General features: G+C 34.1%; 2 protein-coding genes across 2 annotated transcripts; both read right to left on the bottom strand.

Moving 5' to 3' along the window:
* Positions 1-2246: 2246 nt before the first annotated feature.
* On the bottom strand, positions 2247-3147 carry LOC142622261 (uncharacterized). Its single transcript, XM_075795707.1, has one exon. The coding sequence runs from the start codon at positions 2991-2993 to the stop codon at positions 2397-2399; it is 597 nt and encodes a 198-aa protein (XP_075651822.1). The 5' UTR covers positions 2994-3147; the 3' UTR covers positions 2247-2396.
* Positions 3148-15891: 12744 nt separating this feature from the next.
* LOC142623920 (uncharacterized) lies at positions 15892-16401 on the bottom strand. Its single transcript, XM_075797408.1, has one exon. The coding sequence runs from the start codon at positions 16399-16401 to the stop codon at positions 15892-15894; it is 510 nt and encodes a 169-aa protein (XP_075653523.1).
* Between the last annotated feature and the right edge of the window lie 2904 nt (positions 16402-19305).

Genomic DNA, 19305 nt, shown 5'->3' with positions numbered 1-19305 from the left:
TTTTTTTTTTCTTTGCTTGGTTTGTGTGAAAGATCACGAAGGTAAAGAAGTCTGGTTTTGGCAATATTTTTTATTGTTGTGAACTTTGAGGAAGGTTTGTGACTTTGAAGTTTGAAATTTTGTTTAAGAAACTGATGTTGTTGGGTGCAAGGATGTTAAAATCGGGATCGTATATAGGATCATGGGAGGTAGGTAGGACTGTGAATCATAAGATCGGATCATGGATCGTAAGATCCTACCTATTTTCAGATTTTAAGCAAAAAACCTATTGATAGTGACTTTGTATGTTATATAATCACTTAAAATATGAACCCATCCATTAAAAAAATTGCATCATAAAATGTAATTTGCACGCACTACATCGTTTTTATGCGATTCTAACGAAACAAAATATATTTAACTTTTGACATAATGTATCTAAAAAGTTCAGTACATATTTAATTAGCAACTAAGTACCAAAATATTATCTACACATTTGGAAAATGTTTTCTAAATTCTAAGTTTCATATCCAAAATAAGTTAGGCTAATTAGCATATAAAAACTGGCAAACTACAAATTTACAATATGTAATCCAAAAGAGAATTCTCAATCTAAGGTAAACTAGCTAATTACAAATATGAAATCCAAAAGAGAATTCTCATTCTAAGGTTCTTCTAATCTAATCACTGTCATTGTTATATCTCATTTCATCATTTATATCCTTCCTAGTATCAACATTCAAAACGTTAAACTTAAGTACTATAGGTTTTTTTGAGATTTTATGTTGACATAGGGGTAAGTTTGGGACTTCAATTCATTATTGGGCTTCTGATAACCCGTTGAGCTTGTGGGTTTAGGCAAATTATCTTACCCAAATGGATCCCACTTAAAAAAAAAAAAAATCAAGCCAAATGGTAGGATCCCATACGATCTTACATACAATTCTACCATTTTTGTGATCCTGCTATGATTTTAAACTTTTTAGTGAAGTGGCATCGTAAAATCATAAGATTTTACAATCCAGATCGTGATTTTGACAACTATGGTTAGGTGGCTATTATAAGTTAATACTTGATGAACTACTTTATGCATATAATACGTAATCAATTTTTTATATGCGGGTACGCTTGGATTAAAGGCCAATGGTATTAAGCTAAAAGTTTTTTTTTTTTTTTTGAGAAACTAAAAGCAATAAGTCTTAAATATGAGATATGTTGACTGAGTTCTACGTTTGAAATTTTTTGGTATAAAATTTTCTCGTGTACAGCACATGTTAGCAACTAGCCAACTAGTATACACATACTAGCCAAGACTGGAATAAAGGATTATCTTGGATCTAAAATGAAATATTGATGATGATTTCCTAATATCACAAAACAGATTGCACTACCAAAAAAAAAAAAAAGGGAACAAGCTACTTACTCTTAATGGTGAAAGTGAATACTTTGGTTCCGAATTCTTTCATTCGAAATGAATCATATATTAAAGGTAATTACATATTTAGCTTGCTCATTCCCTTGATTAACATATGCTAATTTATGTCTGTAGAATGTTGCATTGGGCTTTGTTTGAAGTGTGACTTTGGGAGAAGCCAGGAGCTTGAGCCATGGTCCAAAATTATAATATGGGCTTCGCACTCTGAAGATTGATAAAAATATGAACTAAAAAGAATCATAGCAGTTGATCTCAAGTTGCCAACATAGAAGGACTGAAGCCCAGCCTAGGAGAGTCAATCCCAAGGCCTCCTCTACTGGGCCGAGTAACCAGCCTCCAAAATAGTTTATTCTTTTCAGTCGGTAAGTCCAAAAACCGAGTTGGATTTACACCATACAATTACCATTTGATTGTAAAATGTAAAATTTAAATATGTAAGAAATAATAATAACATTTAACTCTCACAACAAGTGGTTCCACATAACCTTATCTAATTCAACCAAATACATAATAGAATAACTTTTTTATTTATATTATGAGAGAGAGAGAGAGTTGTTACAGACTATTTTTCTACCTATCTATTTCAAAGTTTACCTCGAATTACTATGATCACAAATAGTCAAGTTTCCGCCCAAAGAGAATGATGCGTGATCATTTTAGGGCATATGTTTTGTCCTTAATATTTAAGATAGACACTAGAACCCAAATCAAACTCGACCACAAAAATCTCTTACGGAGGTTTGGGGTTTTGAATTGTTAGCTCAGTGGTATTGGTACCCGCTATTTAAGATTTGAACATTCATGTAGCAAATATATATAAATAAATAAACCTAAAAAAAAAAAAAGTCTTTCATATGGAAAATCCGAAGAAGTCTACATCACATTACCATGCGCGCATAAATACAATACATAAGCCAATTTTCATCTCAGAGAAATTTAAATAATAAAAATAATAAAATAAAAAAGGAAGAAGTAATATCCACTAGAAGTCTAATAAACCATCTTTCTTAGAGGAAGCATTTCGACTGCTTGAGAGGCTCCATTGATCTGAAAACTCCGCAGAAGGCACTGCACTACCACACTTTGCCACGGTCCTCACACTCTCTATCAACTCTTGGGTACGAGCCTCTTGTGACAATATCTCTAACAATTGCTCAGGGCTTATCACAAGCTTCACTTTCCAAAACCTACCATGATTGTACCTAGAGAAGACTTCAGTGTATGACCTCTTTAGCGCACCTTGGTAATCAAATGACATCCTATATGGTGCAACCAACGATGCTGGTATACTATTAGATCGAATATGACCTTGTCGAACAATCTGGCCTTGTTGTTGTGTGTCTGTTGTTGCATTGAGTGGGAGTAGATAGTATGACTGTCCTGCCACAAGTTCTTCATGGTGAGAGAGTGGTTTCCAGAAAAGATCATGACTTCTAAATATGCCATGGCTTGGAAACTCATTGGTGATGGAACCTACAGTAATTGGTGCATAAAACTCCATGATGCCTCCATTGGAAGTGACCACTTTGATTACACCACCATCAACATCTCCCAAGCCTCCAAAGATACAGTTTCCCATGATCTCTAGCTATCTAACACAATGAAACTTTAATTGTGGTGGGTTTTGGAGGACATAAAAAAAAAAGAGGGAAAGTAATGGAGGGATAGGTAATCGTCGGTGGGATTCTTCTTTGTAGCTTTCATATTCCAACCACCAAAGAAAATAAAGTACCAACAAAAGATAGAAAAAGAAATGTGGCCAAGCCAAGCCACTAGTACCATTATATGACTAACAATATCTTGCACTGTCAAGTGGTCCAATAATTCATAGTTTGATACACTGAAAGACAAGTATTTTATTTTGGGAACATGGGCAATGGTTGAACCTAATTGATCCTTTGGGGCCCATATAGCCAGAGAGAATCCTAGACATTGATCAAAAAATTGTTACTCAGTCAACATTAGAATCAACTGGTCAATGAGCAAGTGACCGGAAGCTTAGCCTTTGGCTTCCTTTCCACTTTCTCTTTATCAAAAATCAAACTTTGGTCCCACATTATTACAGCTACCAAAGTGAAGTGAGGAAAATAACCTTCTATTGTGTTCTTCACCATTTACATTATTCATAAAGTGTCTTTGGTTTCAATTAGTTAAATTGATGAAGGGTTTTGTCTGATTTTATTTTCAGAAGGGTCGAAGAGTATTTTAAGGAGTTAAAGATAATTCACCTGAAATTGATGAAAGTTTGGCAATTTCATTAAAGAGTTTTAGGGGATTTTACTATTTAAAGTAAAACAATTTTAAGGCTAGGCTGTGTTTGGTTCAAAATATTTTTTGAATAGGAAAATATTTTTAATTGCTTAATCGTATTTTTGAAAATGCTATGGAAAATTGGTGGTGACAAAGACCAACAACGACTAGGGTTGGCTATGGACACCAAAGACATTAGTGGGCAGTGGTGGTTGGATAGCTGACAATAAGAAGGGTGAAGGTTTGATTGATGAGTTTTGTGTGAGACGGAAAATGATTTATGAAAAATAAAAGTATAAACCAATTTTTGCTATAAATGTTTTTATTTTACGGTGAACCAACATTTTCAATTGCCTCAAACACCTGCAAATGCGAAAAATAATTTCCAAAAATCAAATCACATTGAACCAAACACAACTAAAATTTGAAGCTTTTAGTAAAAAGCTCTACAATTCGTAAAAAGCACTAATATTTATAATAATTTATTGAACATTCAAAATTTGAAAGAGCTTTTTAGTGAAAACTATTATATCGCAAAATCTTTACTAAAATAAAATCCTCCTAGAGAAAATTTTATTTCCTACCTCAATGTCAAACGGAAATAAAGAACTTGAATAAAAAGATCTAAATTTGAAAGAACCCGAACAAGTAGGAAAAAAAAAATATTTATCTTAAAATAAAAAATAATTTTTAACACACTCTTAATCGATTTTTTTTTTTTTTTTTTAAGAAATGGCATTTGATAGTCCAACAAAAAGAGAAAGGGTTGTATTGATAACCAAGCTATTCTTTATTTGCCATTCATGAACAGATTAACATCCAAGTAATATTAAAACGTGATGTTATTGGTTAACTTAAAGAACATATGGTGCTGCACCAGACTAAATCATTGCCCTAAAGCGAAAGGTTTGCTCTCTTGTTTTTTTTTTTTTTTTTCACTTCTTTTGTTGTTAAGTCTAAAGCGAAAGATCTCTTTGTTTTTGTTTTTCTTTTTTTGGAATTAACATCTAAAGCGAAAGATTTCACACCTTTAGGTTTCAACTTTCAACCTTTAGCCATATTGTGTTCAACAAATTTTTCAATTATATGGGTATAGCATCACACTTCTTTATCAAATATATGAGGGTATTTGTGACGTGATATATTAACTGTCTTCAAAAACTGTTTTTGAAAATTTTGCACACATACAAACGAATAAAAACGGCACAGAGTTCACTATTATAGTATTATGTATTGGTGAAATAGGTTATAGGTTTGACAAAGATTGAACTCTTATTATTGTTATAGGAAAAATTCTTAAGTACTCTCAAATTATGAATAAATAGAGTTCTATTCTCTTATATTTATAATAGATTCTACCATGAAGTTAATAAATAAAATTCACTCTAAATGTGAAAAGAGGAAGTATAATTTTTTCGTGCTACAAGAAAACCCAAGTATTACTCTTGCAATGAACACCTGTCTGTGTGGACCGCATTTTGATGACCACTATACATATTAGCTTAGCTCAGCCTTATCATACTAGTTTTAAGTTTGTCAAGAGTATAAAAAATAAAATAAAATAAAAGTTTTAAGTTTGTCAAAGTGGTCCATGTACCATTTTCCACTTTTGTAGACACGTGGCTATCAATTTTTTAATCCTATGACGCAAATTAAAGGTTAGTGAATAGTGACCATGACATAGTCATGAGAGCATCTTCATCGTGACCAAAGAAATAGAATATTAACATCTTCATGTAGTGGTAGTTCAACAAATAACCCACAAAGATGAAGGAAAGAAAGCAAAATCAGAACATAAATATTTAAGTGGGAGACCATGCACAGAAATGCTGGAAGGGCCATTGGTTGCACTTCTTGGAAGTTGCCCTCTTCGTGACTATTAGGACATGGCCCTTTGCAATCTGCATCAACTACTTGTCAAAGTACACAAGTTTTCTCATAAAGTAATGTGCTTTTTTTCATTTAGAAGCCGAACGGCAGAATAAGGGAGTGTGTATATGCACTAATTTGGGGTTTAATTAAATATTGAATTCAATCAAAAACCACCAAGGCAAAACAAAAACACGGGAAATCACCCCATCTCCATCCTGATAACAAAAACGCTTAGTTGGAATAGACGACATGGGATTCTTTCCAAAATTATCATACAAAACAGTACACTTAGCAACATTGACGAGTGACAAGAGATGGAGCTAAGCTTTGAAAGAGAAGGACTACATTTAGTGTAGCAAGGGACAGAATTAAGAATTTTTATTTAAGGGCTTGAGTTATGGTAATCAAGACAAATTAAATTACGCGCAAGTGCACGCACATATATATGTATAGAAGCAAATAAAAAGAACTAATCTATATTACGCGCAAGTGCACGCACATATATATGTATAGAAGCAAATAAAAAGAACTAATCTATAGTAATACTGTGTATCACATAATTGAGATACATTAATAATCAATTAAAAAAATTTCTGCACACTCATCTTAGGGTCTAAAAATTTTTAAAAAAAAATTCAAAGAACATGCAATTGAGTTGGAGTTTTAAATATGATTTTGATGATAATTTGAACATTATGCTCCGACACAAAGTTAGTGGGGAGGTTGAAAAACATTGATGTCATTATCCATATTATCACTAATTATGTTCTTAAAAGATCGGGTAGAAAAGACTATCCTGAAGATTTGGATGATTTGCTTAATTTTCTTAGCATGATACGTGACATACGTGAATGTGAAAGGAAAGAGGAGAAAATAATTGTTAAGAAAGTGAGGAAAATAATTGTTAACCATCCAGCACTATGGTCAAAGATGCATTTTGTGACCTGCACGTGACCTTCATGCAACTTGTCAGCTCACAAGTGACATATGAAAGAAGAAGAATGAAGGTTATCTGATATGGCCGTCACGACCTCTTTGCGACAGGCTAGGTCGTGACTAACCATGTTGCGACCCGCCTAGTTGCAACTGGCATGCATTTGATTCGAGCTTTTGTTGATTTAATTATATGCCAAATTTACTAATATTTGTTCACTTATTTCAATGTATTTTTTCTAGGAAAAATGTATTTTTAGTAGAATATACTTGAGTCTACACCTGACCTCCATGTGACTTGTCAACCCGCGAGTGACACGTGGCAAAAGAAAGAAGAATGAATGTTGTTTGATATGGCTATCGCAGGTCGCACCTGCCAAATTGTGTCTGCTATGTAGATAGGACAATTTATCAAACAAAAGTATCATAGGATACCACTTTGTACACTACATTATACTTTAAAATTGGTCTGGTATAGTTCTTTTACTAAATTATCAAGTTTTAATAAATTAAGTGTTGTTTATTTCACTCTATGTTACTGATATGAAGTATATTCGTTTACTTTGATAAAACTTGGCTGGGTACAATGATGTGCATCTTCCTGTCAATCGTTATGCATTACTTGTCATCTTGTTCCAGTGCTGGCAAAAATTAGTTTACATATTCTTAAAGGTCCTGTCTACATGTTCTCTCATAACTTGTTTGAATTTCAAAGAAAGTATTTATGCTCTCACATTGTGGAGACTTTTTTATATTGTTGGATATTACGATAATTAATATTTTTTTTTTGGGCATATCTATGTTTAAATTGCTATTTTAGTTTAAGAAAACGTAGAAAATATATATTGAAACTCATTCTTTTCTGTCGTAGTCATATCTATTGATTGAGGTCTTGGAGTTATGGTTTTGAAACCCGGACCCTTTCATGCATCAGGAACCGATTTCCTAAAACAAAAACTTTGAACATCTCCCTTTCCAGGTTCATTAAATGGTCTAGGTTTTAAAGCCATGATTCTATCTTTATTGTTAGTCCATTGGATTTTATTTTAGGTGAATTAAACTAATTAGATTATTCTTTGTGTCAATTAAGACTAAGGTTTAGTTCTAGTAGTCTATATTAGAGAGCTTGTAGCACTCCAATGAAGCGAATAAAATTGCTTTAGGAACTTGGGAAAACTACATAATTGGTCATTAACCTTTACGTTATATTTCAATTTAATCCCTAACGTTTCAAATGTGTCAATTTGGTACCTAACATTTTGGTATTGTATCAAAATGATCAAAACCATTAAATAATGGATAAAAAATGTTTACGTGGCTAACGATGAAAAGAAAATATTATTTTTTGCCACATAGGCTATCACATGTGTTGCCACATTAGCATAAACTTTAAAAAAATTAGTGCCACGTGTCCAATTTTTTTTCCTTTCATTTTCTTTTGCTTTGCTTTCTTAGGGAACAAACGGGATTATAAACCTAGAATTGAAAATTCAACATCATTTTCCATTCATTTTCCCAGCAACCAAACTAGGGAAAAAACAAAACTTTGAAGCACAACCCACTTACCCAATTTCTTGTTCTTCTGGCTCATTGTCAACACTATCATGCTTATTGGAATCAAGATTTTCCTTTTATTTAATCTCAACCAATAATCAAATCTTTTACCCTTGCTCTTCCTATACGCCGTCAAAGTGCTATGTTTGTTGTCATCATCTTATACGTACGTCTTATTTAATCTCAAATCCCAATCCCACCCAAAGATTAAAATAGTCCATAAATTTCTTTAGTGTCACTAACAATTTGTTGCTAGGCCTAGTGTCAAACTTTATCAGCATCAATCCAATTACACCAAAGAGCTTTGAAAATATTAGTGGACTTTGTGGAGGGCTTTTAAATTTCTGTAAGTAAAATAAATATTGTGTATTTTAAGTTTTTTTTTTTTTTTCTAGAAATGGGTTTGTCGTTAGTTTCTCAATTTTCGCTTTTTCATTGGTATTGCTTTTCCCTTGTTCTATTGGTGGGAGAATGGTAGGAAAATGAAGTCTAATTTTTCAATTATGGGTTTTTTAATCCCTTTTCTTTCCTAAGAAACCAAAGTAAAAGAAAATGAAGGGAAAAAAAAATGAAGGGCATGTGGCACTAGTTTTTTAAGTTTATGTTGACGTGGCAATACATGTGACAGTTGATGTGGCGAAAAATAATATTTTATTTTGACCATTAACCACATCAACATTTTTCATCCATCACTTAATAGCTTGGACCATTTTGACATAATACCAAAAGGTTAGGGACCAAATTGATATATTTAAAATGTTTGGGATTAAATTGAGATATAGTGAAAACTAAAAAGGTTAAGGGCCAATTATGTAGTTTATCTTAGGAACTTTTATTGTTTTGGGAATTTTCATGTGGCTTGGTGCTAAGACAATTTTTATATTTAAAATCATACTTGCTGCTGTTCCACTTTCTCTTTATCAAAAATCAAACTATGGTCCCACATTTCTACAACCAAAGTGAAGTGAAGGAATTAACCTTCTATTTTGGTTTTCACCATTTACATCATTCATAAAGTGTATGTAAAGTGTCACTAAAAAAAACTCATTCTACACCAGCGTTTTTTTTTTCCCGCACTTTTCAGAACTGCCATTCTAGGTCAACCTATAGCAGTGTTTTTAGAAACTACTAGTATAGGTTGACCTATTACGGTAGTTTAAAGCTAGTACTTTTTAAACCACTGCTATAGGTCTCCTATAGCGACGGTTTTTGAAATCGCTAATATACGTGAACCTATTACGACGTTTTAAAACTGCCGGTATAAGGTTGAATTTCAATATTCAACTTTAAAACCGCCACAATGGACTTCTTCAATTGGAATACATATCCTGACAGTTTTAAAACCACTTCTTTAGGATTCTTCATATGTAAAACCTATTCAGGTGATTTCAAATTAAAATTATTATTTTTGATTAATTATTATTTTTAAATAATTATTGTTACATTAATATTTTTATTTTTATAGATTTTTTTATTTTAAATGACCTATTACAGCGGTTTTAAAACCACCGCTATAGGTTGCTAATATTGAAGACCTATTGCAGGGCTTTAAAAGCACTTTTAAAAAGGCCTACAGCAACGCTTTTGAAACCGCCGCTAAAACCCGTATTCAGAAAAGGCTTATAGCAACGCTTTTGAAACTGCCGTTATAGGCATTTTTAGCCGGTATGAAAAAAAAGACCTATTATGGCACTTTTGAAACCACTGTTATAGCTCATATTTAAAAAAGGCCTATAACGGATCTTTTAAAACCACCACTATAGGCTATATTTAAAAAAAAAATAAATAAATAAAATAAAATAAAAACTATCCCAGGGCTTTTAAACCACCACTATAGCCTATATTTAAAGGAAAAAAAAACCTTATAGCAGCAGTTTAAAAAGCGCTGGGATAGGGTTTCAAAACCGTCGGGACCTATACCGGCGATTTTAAAAATGTCAGTGTAGGTAAGGTGGGCCTAGTGCCACACTCATTATAAAGCGCCAAGAAAAAAAGTGTTGGGATAGGCCTTTTTGGTCTATACCTGTGCTTTTTGGGGCTATCCCAACGGTTTAAAAACGCTGGGATAGCCCTAATTTTTTGTAATGTGTGTGTTTGGTGGTGTGTTTCAGTAAGTTCAATTAATAATGGAGTTTTGTCTAATTCTGATTTTAAACGAGTCAGATATTATTTTAAGGAGTTAAAGTTCATTTTCTTGAAAATTAACAACAGTTTCACTAAGGAATTTTTGGGATCTTTGGAGCTTAAAACAACTTTAAAGTTAGAGCTAAAATTTTTATATTCTAGAAAAAAAAAATTTAATTCATTTTTCATATTTTATAAATTTAAAACTTTAAAGCACTATTGATTATAATATGCTAAACACAAAATACTAAAAGTTCTTTCGGTGAAAACTCTTGTAGTCCGTTTGAATTAAGGAAGAGGGAGGAGGAAGAGTAGAGTAGAATATAGTAAATTTGGCCGAAAATTAACCTATTTTTAGTCAAATTTACTCTACTCTACTCCCCTCCACTCCCATTCTTCTCCCCTCAATCCAAACGGGCTCTTAAATATCACAAAAACTCCATTACATAAAATTTTATAGTTAAAATAACTCTATTTCCTACGTCAATGTCAAACGGACACAACAACTTTTTTAATTGAATAAAGGATATAAATTTGCCCTTATTTTACAAAACCAAGCCATTCAGGGATTAGGTCAAATACTTATGCAAAAAAAAAGTGAGGGGTTGTATTCGTAACCAAGATATTCTTTCTTTGACATTCATTAACAGATTAACATCCAAGTTATAGGGTATCTTTTAAATTCATGCAACAGACTATATCATTGCCATCAAGCGAAAGATTAGGGGGCACACCTTTGGGTTTCAAATTTTAGCCATATTGTGTTCTACTAATTTTTCAACACATATGTTTACAATTATATGATATGATATAGCATCACAATTCTTATCAAATGTATGAAGGGTATATGTGAAGTTATATATAACTATCAAATCGGTTTTCAAAATTTTTTTAAAAATTTTCCACATGTACAAACGAAATCAAAACGGTCCTCCACACAAAGTTCACTATTATGTATTGGTCGCAAATGTCCATGGAATAGGTTTGACAAAGAGTGCACTCTTATTACTGCAATGGACACTTGCCTAATCATACTAGTTTTTTAGTTTGTCAAAGTGGTCATGGACCATTTTCCACTACTATAGACATGTGGCTATCAATTTTTTTATCCTATGCCGAAGGTTAGTAACTTTGAGCATGACATGAGAGCATCTTCATTGTGATCAAAGAAATAGAAAATTAACATCTTCATGTAGTGGGAATTCCACAAATAACCCAAAAAGATGAAGGAAAGAAAGCAAAATCAGAACATGAATATTTTAAGTGGGAGACCATGCACAGAAATGTTGGGAGTGCCTTTGGATGCACTTGTTGGAAATTGCAATCTACATCAACTGTTTATTGAAGTGCACAAGTTTTCTCTTAATTTAGTAGTTAGAAATGGCAGAATATGGGCGCCTGTGTATACGTTAATTTGGTATACGCTAATTTGGGGTTTTAACACCATTAATGATCAAGCCATATAGAAATTTAAATTAGCTTCTTGATGTTGAAGATACTGGTCTCAGAGGGTTTTAACACCATTAATGATCGATCCATATAGAAATTTAAATTAGCTTCTTAATGTTAAAGATGCTAGTCTCAGACCTAAGCCCAGATTGAAGCAAATCACTGAAGCCTGATAGGATTGGTTTTTAGGGATCGTAGTGCCAGAGGTTAAAGATGATTTCTTTGATCTTTTGGGAGTTAACCATTGGAGGTTGTTGCAAGATTTGAATTATATTGACACACGTGCAACGCACCGTTTCACTCACTTCTAACCATATCACTTCTATTATATATGTTTGATTCTTAAGCTTGAAACGATGTCGTATAGGTACTGTTCCAAGTAAGTTTTAGTTAGAGGTTTGGGCACGTAATACCGTTGCATTCTGTTGAAATCTATTTCCTTGATTCACTGGCTTGATCCGCATAATGTAGAAAGTTAGTTATGAGATTAAGACTAATCTTTGTACTATATAAACACTTGTACTCTACAGTTTTTAATTAAGCAAGAATTCCACAATTACAATCTTTGCTCTCTCTCTCTCTCTCTTTCTCACAGACTCACTCTTCTTCTTCGTCTTCTTCTTAGCTTTATTGTTCTTTCTGTTAATTTTTGTTGCTATTACTTTCTTGCTTCGGTGAGAAAATTGTGCCAGACTTGGTTTTACTTCATGGTATCAGAGTGTATTCTTCTCATAAACTTGAGCCAAGAACCAAGCAGTGTCTTTTTCTAGGGTACTCTCCTACTTCTAAGGGATATCTGTGTCTTGATCTTCAGTCTAAATTTGTATACACTTCCAGATATGTTTGGTTTAATGAGACCTAATTTCCTTATTCTCATTTCTCATCACAACCACATAGTCCTACTTCTTCCTTCTCAGACCTCTCTGCCTCTCTGTGGTTGTCATATCTGCTATTTCTCCATTCTTCCAATCATCCTTCTCTTCTTGGTTCTTACATACCACCTTCCTCACATCAGACTAGTCCTACACTCTCACACATTCCTTCTCCACTTCAGTCTTCCTCTCCTATTGTCCCTCACTCTCACCCTAGCCTTCCTACTCCCTTACCAAATAGCACCACAGGCTCCTCTCCAGCCTTACCACATACTCCTCTTCCTACACTTTCTATTCCCCCTTTGCCTGACTTCTCTTCTACTAATATTTCCTTACATTCTTCTCTTACGACCACTAATCACCATCCTATGCAAACTAGATCCAAGAGTGGTATTACTAAGCCTAAGTCTAAAATTTGTTATAAGATTGTCCTAGATCATACATACACAAAACCATCATCTTATAAAATTGCCTCCTAATATCCCTAATGGTGTGAGGCTATTGATGCTGAATTTCAGACTTTACAAAGGAAAAATATATGGTCTCTGGTTCCTACTCCTCCTCATGCTAATTTGGTTGGGTGCAAGTGGGTGTTCAAGCTCAAATCGAACAGTGATGGGTCTATTGCTCGTTACAAGGCTAGGCTTGTGGCTAAAGGCTTTCATCAGCAACCATGTGTTGACTACTTTGAGACCTTTAGTCCTGTCATCAAGCCAGCCATAGTGAAATTGGTCCTTGTAATTGCTATAAGCTACAACTAGTCCTTGAGGCAATTAGATGTCTAATGCCTTTCTTCATGGTTATCTCAAGGAAGAAGTCTTCGTGCAACAACCACCAGGATATGTTGATGCAACCCATCCACAATATGTGTGCAAATTGCACAAATCTCTCTATGGTCTTATGCAAGCCCCAAGGGCTTGGTTTGAGAGATTTACCTTCCATCTTTTGCACCTTGGTTTTGTTGCTTCTGTGGCTGACAGTTCCTTGTTCATCTACCATTCTCATGGCACCATCATCTACTTATTGCTCTATGTAGATGATATCATCATCACAGGTAACAGGTCCTTTCATATTACCTCTCTCATTGCTGCTCTTAGCTTTGCTTTTGAGATCAAGGACCTTGGTTCCCTTCATTACTTTCTTGGCATCCAGATAACAAGGTCTCAGTTTGGTCTCACTCTTACATAGACTAAATATGCTACAGATGTTCTTCACAGGTTCCACATGGAGAATGCTAAGCCTACTAAAACTCCTTGCTACCCTTTTGTACGATTGGTTCCTCATGATGGTGTTTCCTTATCTGATCCCTCTGAGTATCACAACATGGCTGGTGACCTTCAGTACTTGACCTTTACTAGGCCTGATCTCGCCTTCAGTGTGCATCAATTGTGTCAATTCATGGTTTCTCCTACCACTGCTCATCTTGAGGCTGCTACTTTCGTGGCACTCTCCATCATGGGATCTCTTTTACTCTTGGCCCTCTCTTACTGCTTTCTCAGATGCAAACTAGGCTGGAGACCCTTCAAATTGTCGTTCTACTTCTGGCCTTCCTATGCTTCTTAGTCCAAGCCTTGTGTCTTGGTCCTCTAAGAAACAACCCACTGTCTCTCTTTCTTTCACAAAAGCTGAGTATCGTGCATTGGCGTCCACTGTTGTTGAGATTTCTTGGCTTCGCATTCTTTTCAAGGAATTGTGCATCTTTCTTCCTCACAATCCTGTCTTGTGGTGTGATAATTTTTCAACGCTTGCTCTTGCTACTAATCCTATCTTCCATTCGTGCACCAAACATATTGAAGTAGATTATCATTATGTTCGTGAGAAGGTTTTTCGTCGCCATTTGAGCATTCGTTTCGTGTCTGGTAAGGATAATCTGTCTAATTTTCTCACCAAGCCGTTACCTACTCCTTCATTTCTCTTTCAACGTGGCAAACTCCTGGTAGATTCCTCCTTCTATCGTTTGAGGGGGGATGTTGAAGATACTGGTCTCAGACCTAACCACAGATTGAAGCAAATCACTAAAGCATGATAGGATTGGTTTTTAGGGATTGTAGTGCCAAAGGTTGAAGATGATCTCTCTGATCTTTTGGGAGTTACCGTTAGAGGCTGTTGCAAGATTTGAATTATATTGACACGTGTGAAACGCACCATTTCACTTATTTCTAATTATCAATATGCACCGTATCACTTCTATTATATGTGTCTGATTCTTAAGCCTAAAACGGTGTCGTATAGGTACTGTTCCAAGTCAGTTTTAGTTAAAGGTTTGGACGCGTAATACCGTTGCATTCTGTTGAAATCTGTTTCCTTGATTCACGAGCTTGATCCGCATAATGTGGAAAGTTAGTTATGAGATTAAGATTGATCTTTGTACTCTATAAACACTTGTACTCTACAGTTTTTAATTAAGCAAGAATTCCACAATTACAATCTTTGCTCTTTCTCTCTCTCTCTCTCACAGACTCACTCTTCTTCTTTGTCTTCTTCTTAGCTTTGTTGTTCTTTCTGATAGTTTGTGTTGCTATTACTTTCTTGCTTCAGTGAGGAAATTGTACCAGACTTGGTTTTTCTTCACTTGACAAGGTTCCCCCCTAATTAAGTATTGAATTCAATCAAAACCCTCCAAGGTGAAACAAAAACATGCGAAACATCCCCATCTCCATCTTGATAACAAAATTATCATACAAAGCAATCCACTTAGCTACATTGACAAGTGACAAGAGATGGAGCTCTGAAGGGGAAAGATTATATTTAGTACACTAAAGGGCAGAATTAAGAATTTTTATTCAAGAGGCTGAGTTATGATAATCAAGACAAAGTATGCGCACGCGTGCACACACATATATGTATAAGAACAAATGAAAAAGAATAAATCTCTAATAATATTGTAAATCACATAATTGAGATTCATTAATGATCAATTAAAAATTCTGCTGCATATTTATCTAAGGGGTCTAAAAAAGAAATGTTCAAAGAGGGTTTCATAGTTAATGCACTTGCCTTACGAGTAAACCCCACTGCTTTGGGGAGGATGTTTGCTAGTTGCTATGTTGCTGCCTTTGTTCTGAAATTTTGGATCTCATTTTAGTGTTTTGTCAGAGAAATTTTGCTGGGAATAATCCATAGCACACACAAAATTTTATAATATTTTTCGCAACAGTTTAGTTGGTAAATTTTTACTAGTTCTATTTTGGGTGCACCTCTTACATAATTCTTTCTTACCACTAACAATCTTTCACACACACTTGCGGTGCAAGTGTAAGCGTGGATTTTATGATTTGACCCCAATTATTGAATGAAGTTTGTTTCTTTGTTTAGAGAAATGTACGAGTAATTTCTTTCTAGTCCTCTGGAGTATATCACAATAATGGTAAGCTTTCAACATAGAAGCATAATTTCCTACTTATCAAAAGTAACATATATTTCCTAAACAACAAAAAAACTGCATGCCTGCTCACTTCCTTCAGGGATGGTCTCCAGCACGGGTCTCCACCTTGACATAGACCCTTTCTGAATCTCCAAGAGCTTCTCCTCCACTGATATGTTCTTGGACAGCAATTCCTCAAGCTGTTGCTTTGTAATAATCACTTTTATTCTCTTTGTACCACTACTTGTGCCCTCCATGCCTAGTGAAGAAGAAGAGTAATCTGAACTAGATAGTGGGAGAAAATAATAAACATGACCAACCTTTAACTCATAATTCAATGGAAGTTGCCGCAATGGTCTTTTTGATAGGCCAATTCCATAACCTGAGAAGTTCATCAAGACATTCTTAACAAGCATAGGCCTTGTGTACTCTAAAATCTTGCCATCAGTTTTCATGACCCGTAAAACCACTTGGTGGTTACACTTGCACATAGGTTTTGGTCCTTTAGGAGCACAGGACATACTGATAGACTTTCTTTTGGGTTTGCCAAGAGCTGAGCAATTTCCCATTGCTGTTGAATGGTTTTGGATGTAGAGGAGGAGGGGATGCAAATTAAGTAAAGTAGGGACGTTATAAATAGGGGGGAATTAATGCAAGTTTTTAAGGGGAAAAGTGATGTGAGCCATCAGCCATATGTATATTGGCATTTAGTATATGAAAGGTTTGTTTGTTATGACGTGTGAGTAGACAATGACCTTTCTGTTACAATAAAAGGTATAATTATTTACGTGATTGGTTGTAATTATAATAAAATAGTTAAGATGAATGAATGTGAACATAACGTTTTTACAATTTAAACTTACCATTTTAACAAGTAGTGAAATTTTATACTTCTTGAATCCTAACATTGATAAAAATATCGTCTTTGATCCATTAAGAGAAAGATAGAACTTGCAACACGCATGGAAAGAGTGAGGAAGAGTTAGTCCAGGTGAAGTCTAAGCCTTGCTTATTTGGTTAATTCCTCTATACAAATTGGCTATGCCTCAATTCATTCTTTCTTCTTTTCCCCAATTGGTCATAGTGTTCAAGTTTTAATATTAGGTTATTTTGACTTGGTAAGTATATGAATTGCAAATCATTGACCATAAATAGATCCCTCGTGTACTTAATGAGCTAGCCTCACAAAATGTCCATATTGCAAAAATAAAGTCGGCGTTGGTCCTGGTCCTGTGCCCCTTGTTAATGGGTAACTCTACATAGTATACAAACTGATGGTCCAGTAAGGCGGATTATATTGTCTATGGGCTTTCTTTTTTTTTTTAGGATGACGTACACAAAGCATAAGCAAAACGTAAGTGAAATTAATGAATTCATTCACTGTATATATCCAAATTGTTAGATTTGTAATTGTATTAAGTTTTATTTACTTTTTTTTTTTTTTAATATCTTCGATTTTGAATTAAAAAATTAACAATTAACAATATATATAAATGGCGTGCATGCACTGTGTCACCATGAATTTTAGGCTCAATTGCAATGTTCCTTCAAGTATCAAATGGAACAATTTATAAATGATCTTATTGGAAAATACTATCAATTGAACTTGTTCTCCAAATTCACTCATTAAGGGCCCAAATTATTACTCCTACAAATGTTTGCCAGCTATTTATTGCCCCAAAAATATTATAGTGAAATGTTCCGGTTTGCAAATTTGCTTGACATGATCAAAGATCAACCACCGACTGGATTGGCTTGCCTGTACCGTACGCAACTATCTTGAAGTAGTAAATGACAAGAACTATGGAAAAAAAAAATTGTGTAGCTCGATATTGGGTCCACTCTAATAAGTTTTTAGGACGCTTAGGCTTAAGAATTATCTTTGATAATTTACTATGAATATGGTTATGCCCACCTTAAAAGATTTCATACATGGTACATAAATAATTTGAAAGTATAAGATTTGAAATTCATAGTCTACTTTATAATAATTACATTTTATCACCACGTCAAACTATTAGTAGATATTTTGCCAAAAGTTTAGGATAAATATGGAGACAAGTTGGACTGGACTGAGCTGGAGTTGAGAATTGAGACTGATTAGCTAAAGCATAGGGCCTCTAAGGCCACCCCAAGATCGGCCCAATTCATCTTAATTAAAACATAACATAGCCTATTTAGGCTCAAAGATTTAAAGACTACATGCGTTTAAAAAATAATAAAATAAAACCCATTCTAGGATAAAGTATTACCGAGTTAAGCCAAGATCGCTTCTTCTTCTTCTTCTTCTTCTTCTTCTTCTTCTTCTTGGCTAGAAAAGTTAGTTGGGTTTCGCTTAAGTCTAAAGAGCAATGTTGCATGGCTAGAATTAACACAAAAAGAAATACTAGGAAAAGGGTGGAAGAAAGAAGAAGAAAAACCCCAGCAGCACTTGGTCAATGTTTCAAGCCAAATTGTCCATTGCCGTTTGGTTCTCTGTGATATGATGCACACTACAATCACATTACCATAATAAAAATATTATGGTGTTTGGTTCGTTTATTTCTACAAAAAATTATGGTAACGTAAAATTACTAAAACATTCACATTAAATTACCGTAAATTATTATAACGCAATTACCTTATTAAGAAATTGTAATTTAATAACCTTAGATTACCTACTTAGGGATGGTGGAAATTCAGTAGTAATGGATACCCAGCTTGACCCGATAGGTGCAGGTTTTTTCTTTGTGCCCAAACTTGACTGGTCGGGTACAGGTATACTATTACCCGACTCATGTGTGTGTATATGTGTATATATATTAACAAAATAAATATAACATATTTTCCCATTTTGACAGGACCCAAAAAAAAATTATAAATAAATAAAGGGTAAACTGTATTAATAGTCTATATCTTTTACACCATATATCAATTTCGTTCATAACCATTTAATTGTGTTAATTTGGTTTCTAAATTTTTTAGTGTCGTGCCAATTTAATCATAGGTGTTATCCTTTAAATGGAAAAAATCTGACATGTCGAATGGAAAAAATAAAAATTTAATTTAATTGTCATATCAACCACCAACTGTGGAGTTATCCAAAAAAAAAAACTGTCAACTGTGCAGCCAAGTCATATTTAAAAAAACAAAAACAAAACAAAGTTCACACCTAAGTTTAAGTTTGGGGAAAAAACCAAATCCCTAACTTTCTTATATTAATCTTGCCAATTTGTTAGTAACAGTTTTTAGAAGTGTAGATCGGGTTGGCCACATGCTGGTCCATGTTTTTATGGCTTTAAACATGGGTTTGTTTTGGTTTTGCAAAGTGAGAGAGAGAAAGTCAGGGAAAAAAACCAAATCCGTAGCAATGGATGATGAATGAGAAACAAGTAAGAAAGTTATGCAAAATTTTGTTTAAGTTGCATTGAGAGAGAGAGAGAGAGAGAGAGAGAGAGAGAGAGAGAGAGAGAGAGAGAGAGAGAGAGAGAGAG

Source organism: Castanea sativa, chromosome 1, assembly GCF_040712315.1.
Source record: "Castanea sativa cultivar Marrone di Chiusa Pesio chromosome 1, ASM4071231v1".
NCBI classification, from domain to species: domain Eukaryota; kingdom Viridiplantae; phylum Streptophyta; class Magnoliopsida; order Fagales; family Fagaceae; genus Castanea; species Castanea sativa.
This window is presented reverse-complemented; position numbering and strand designations above follow the sequence as displayed.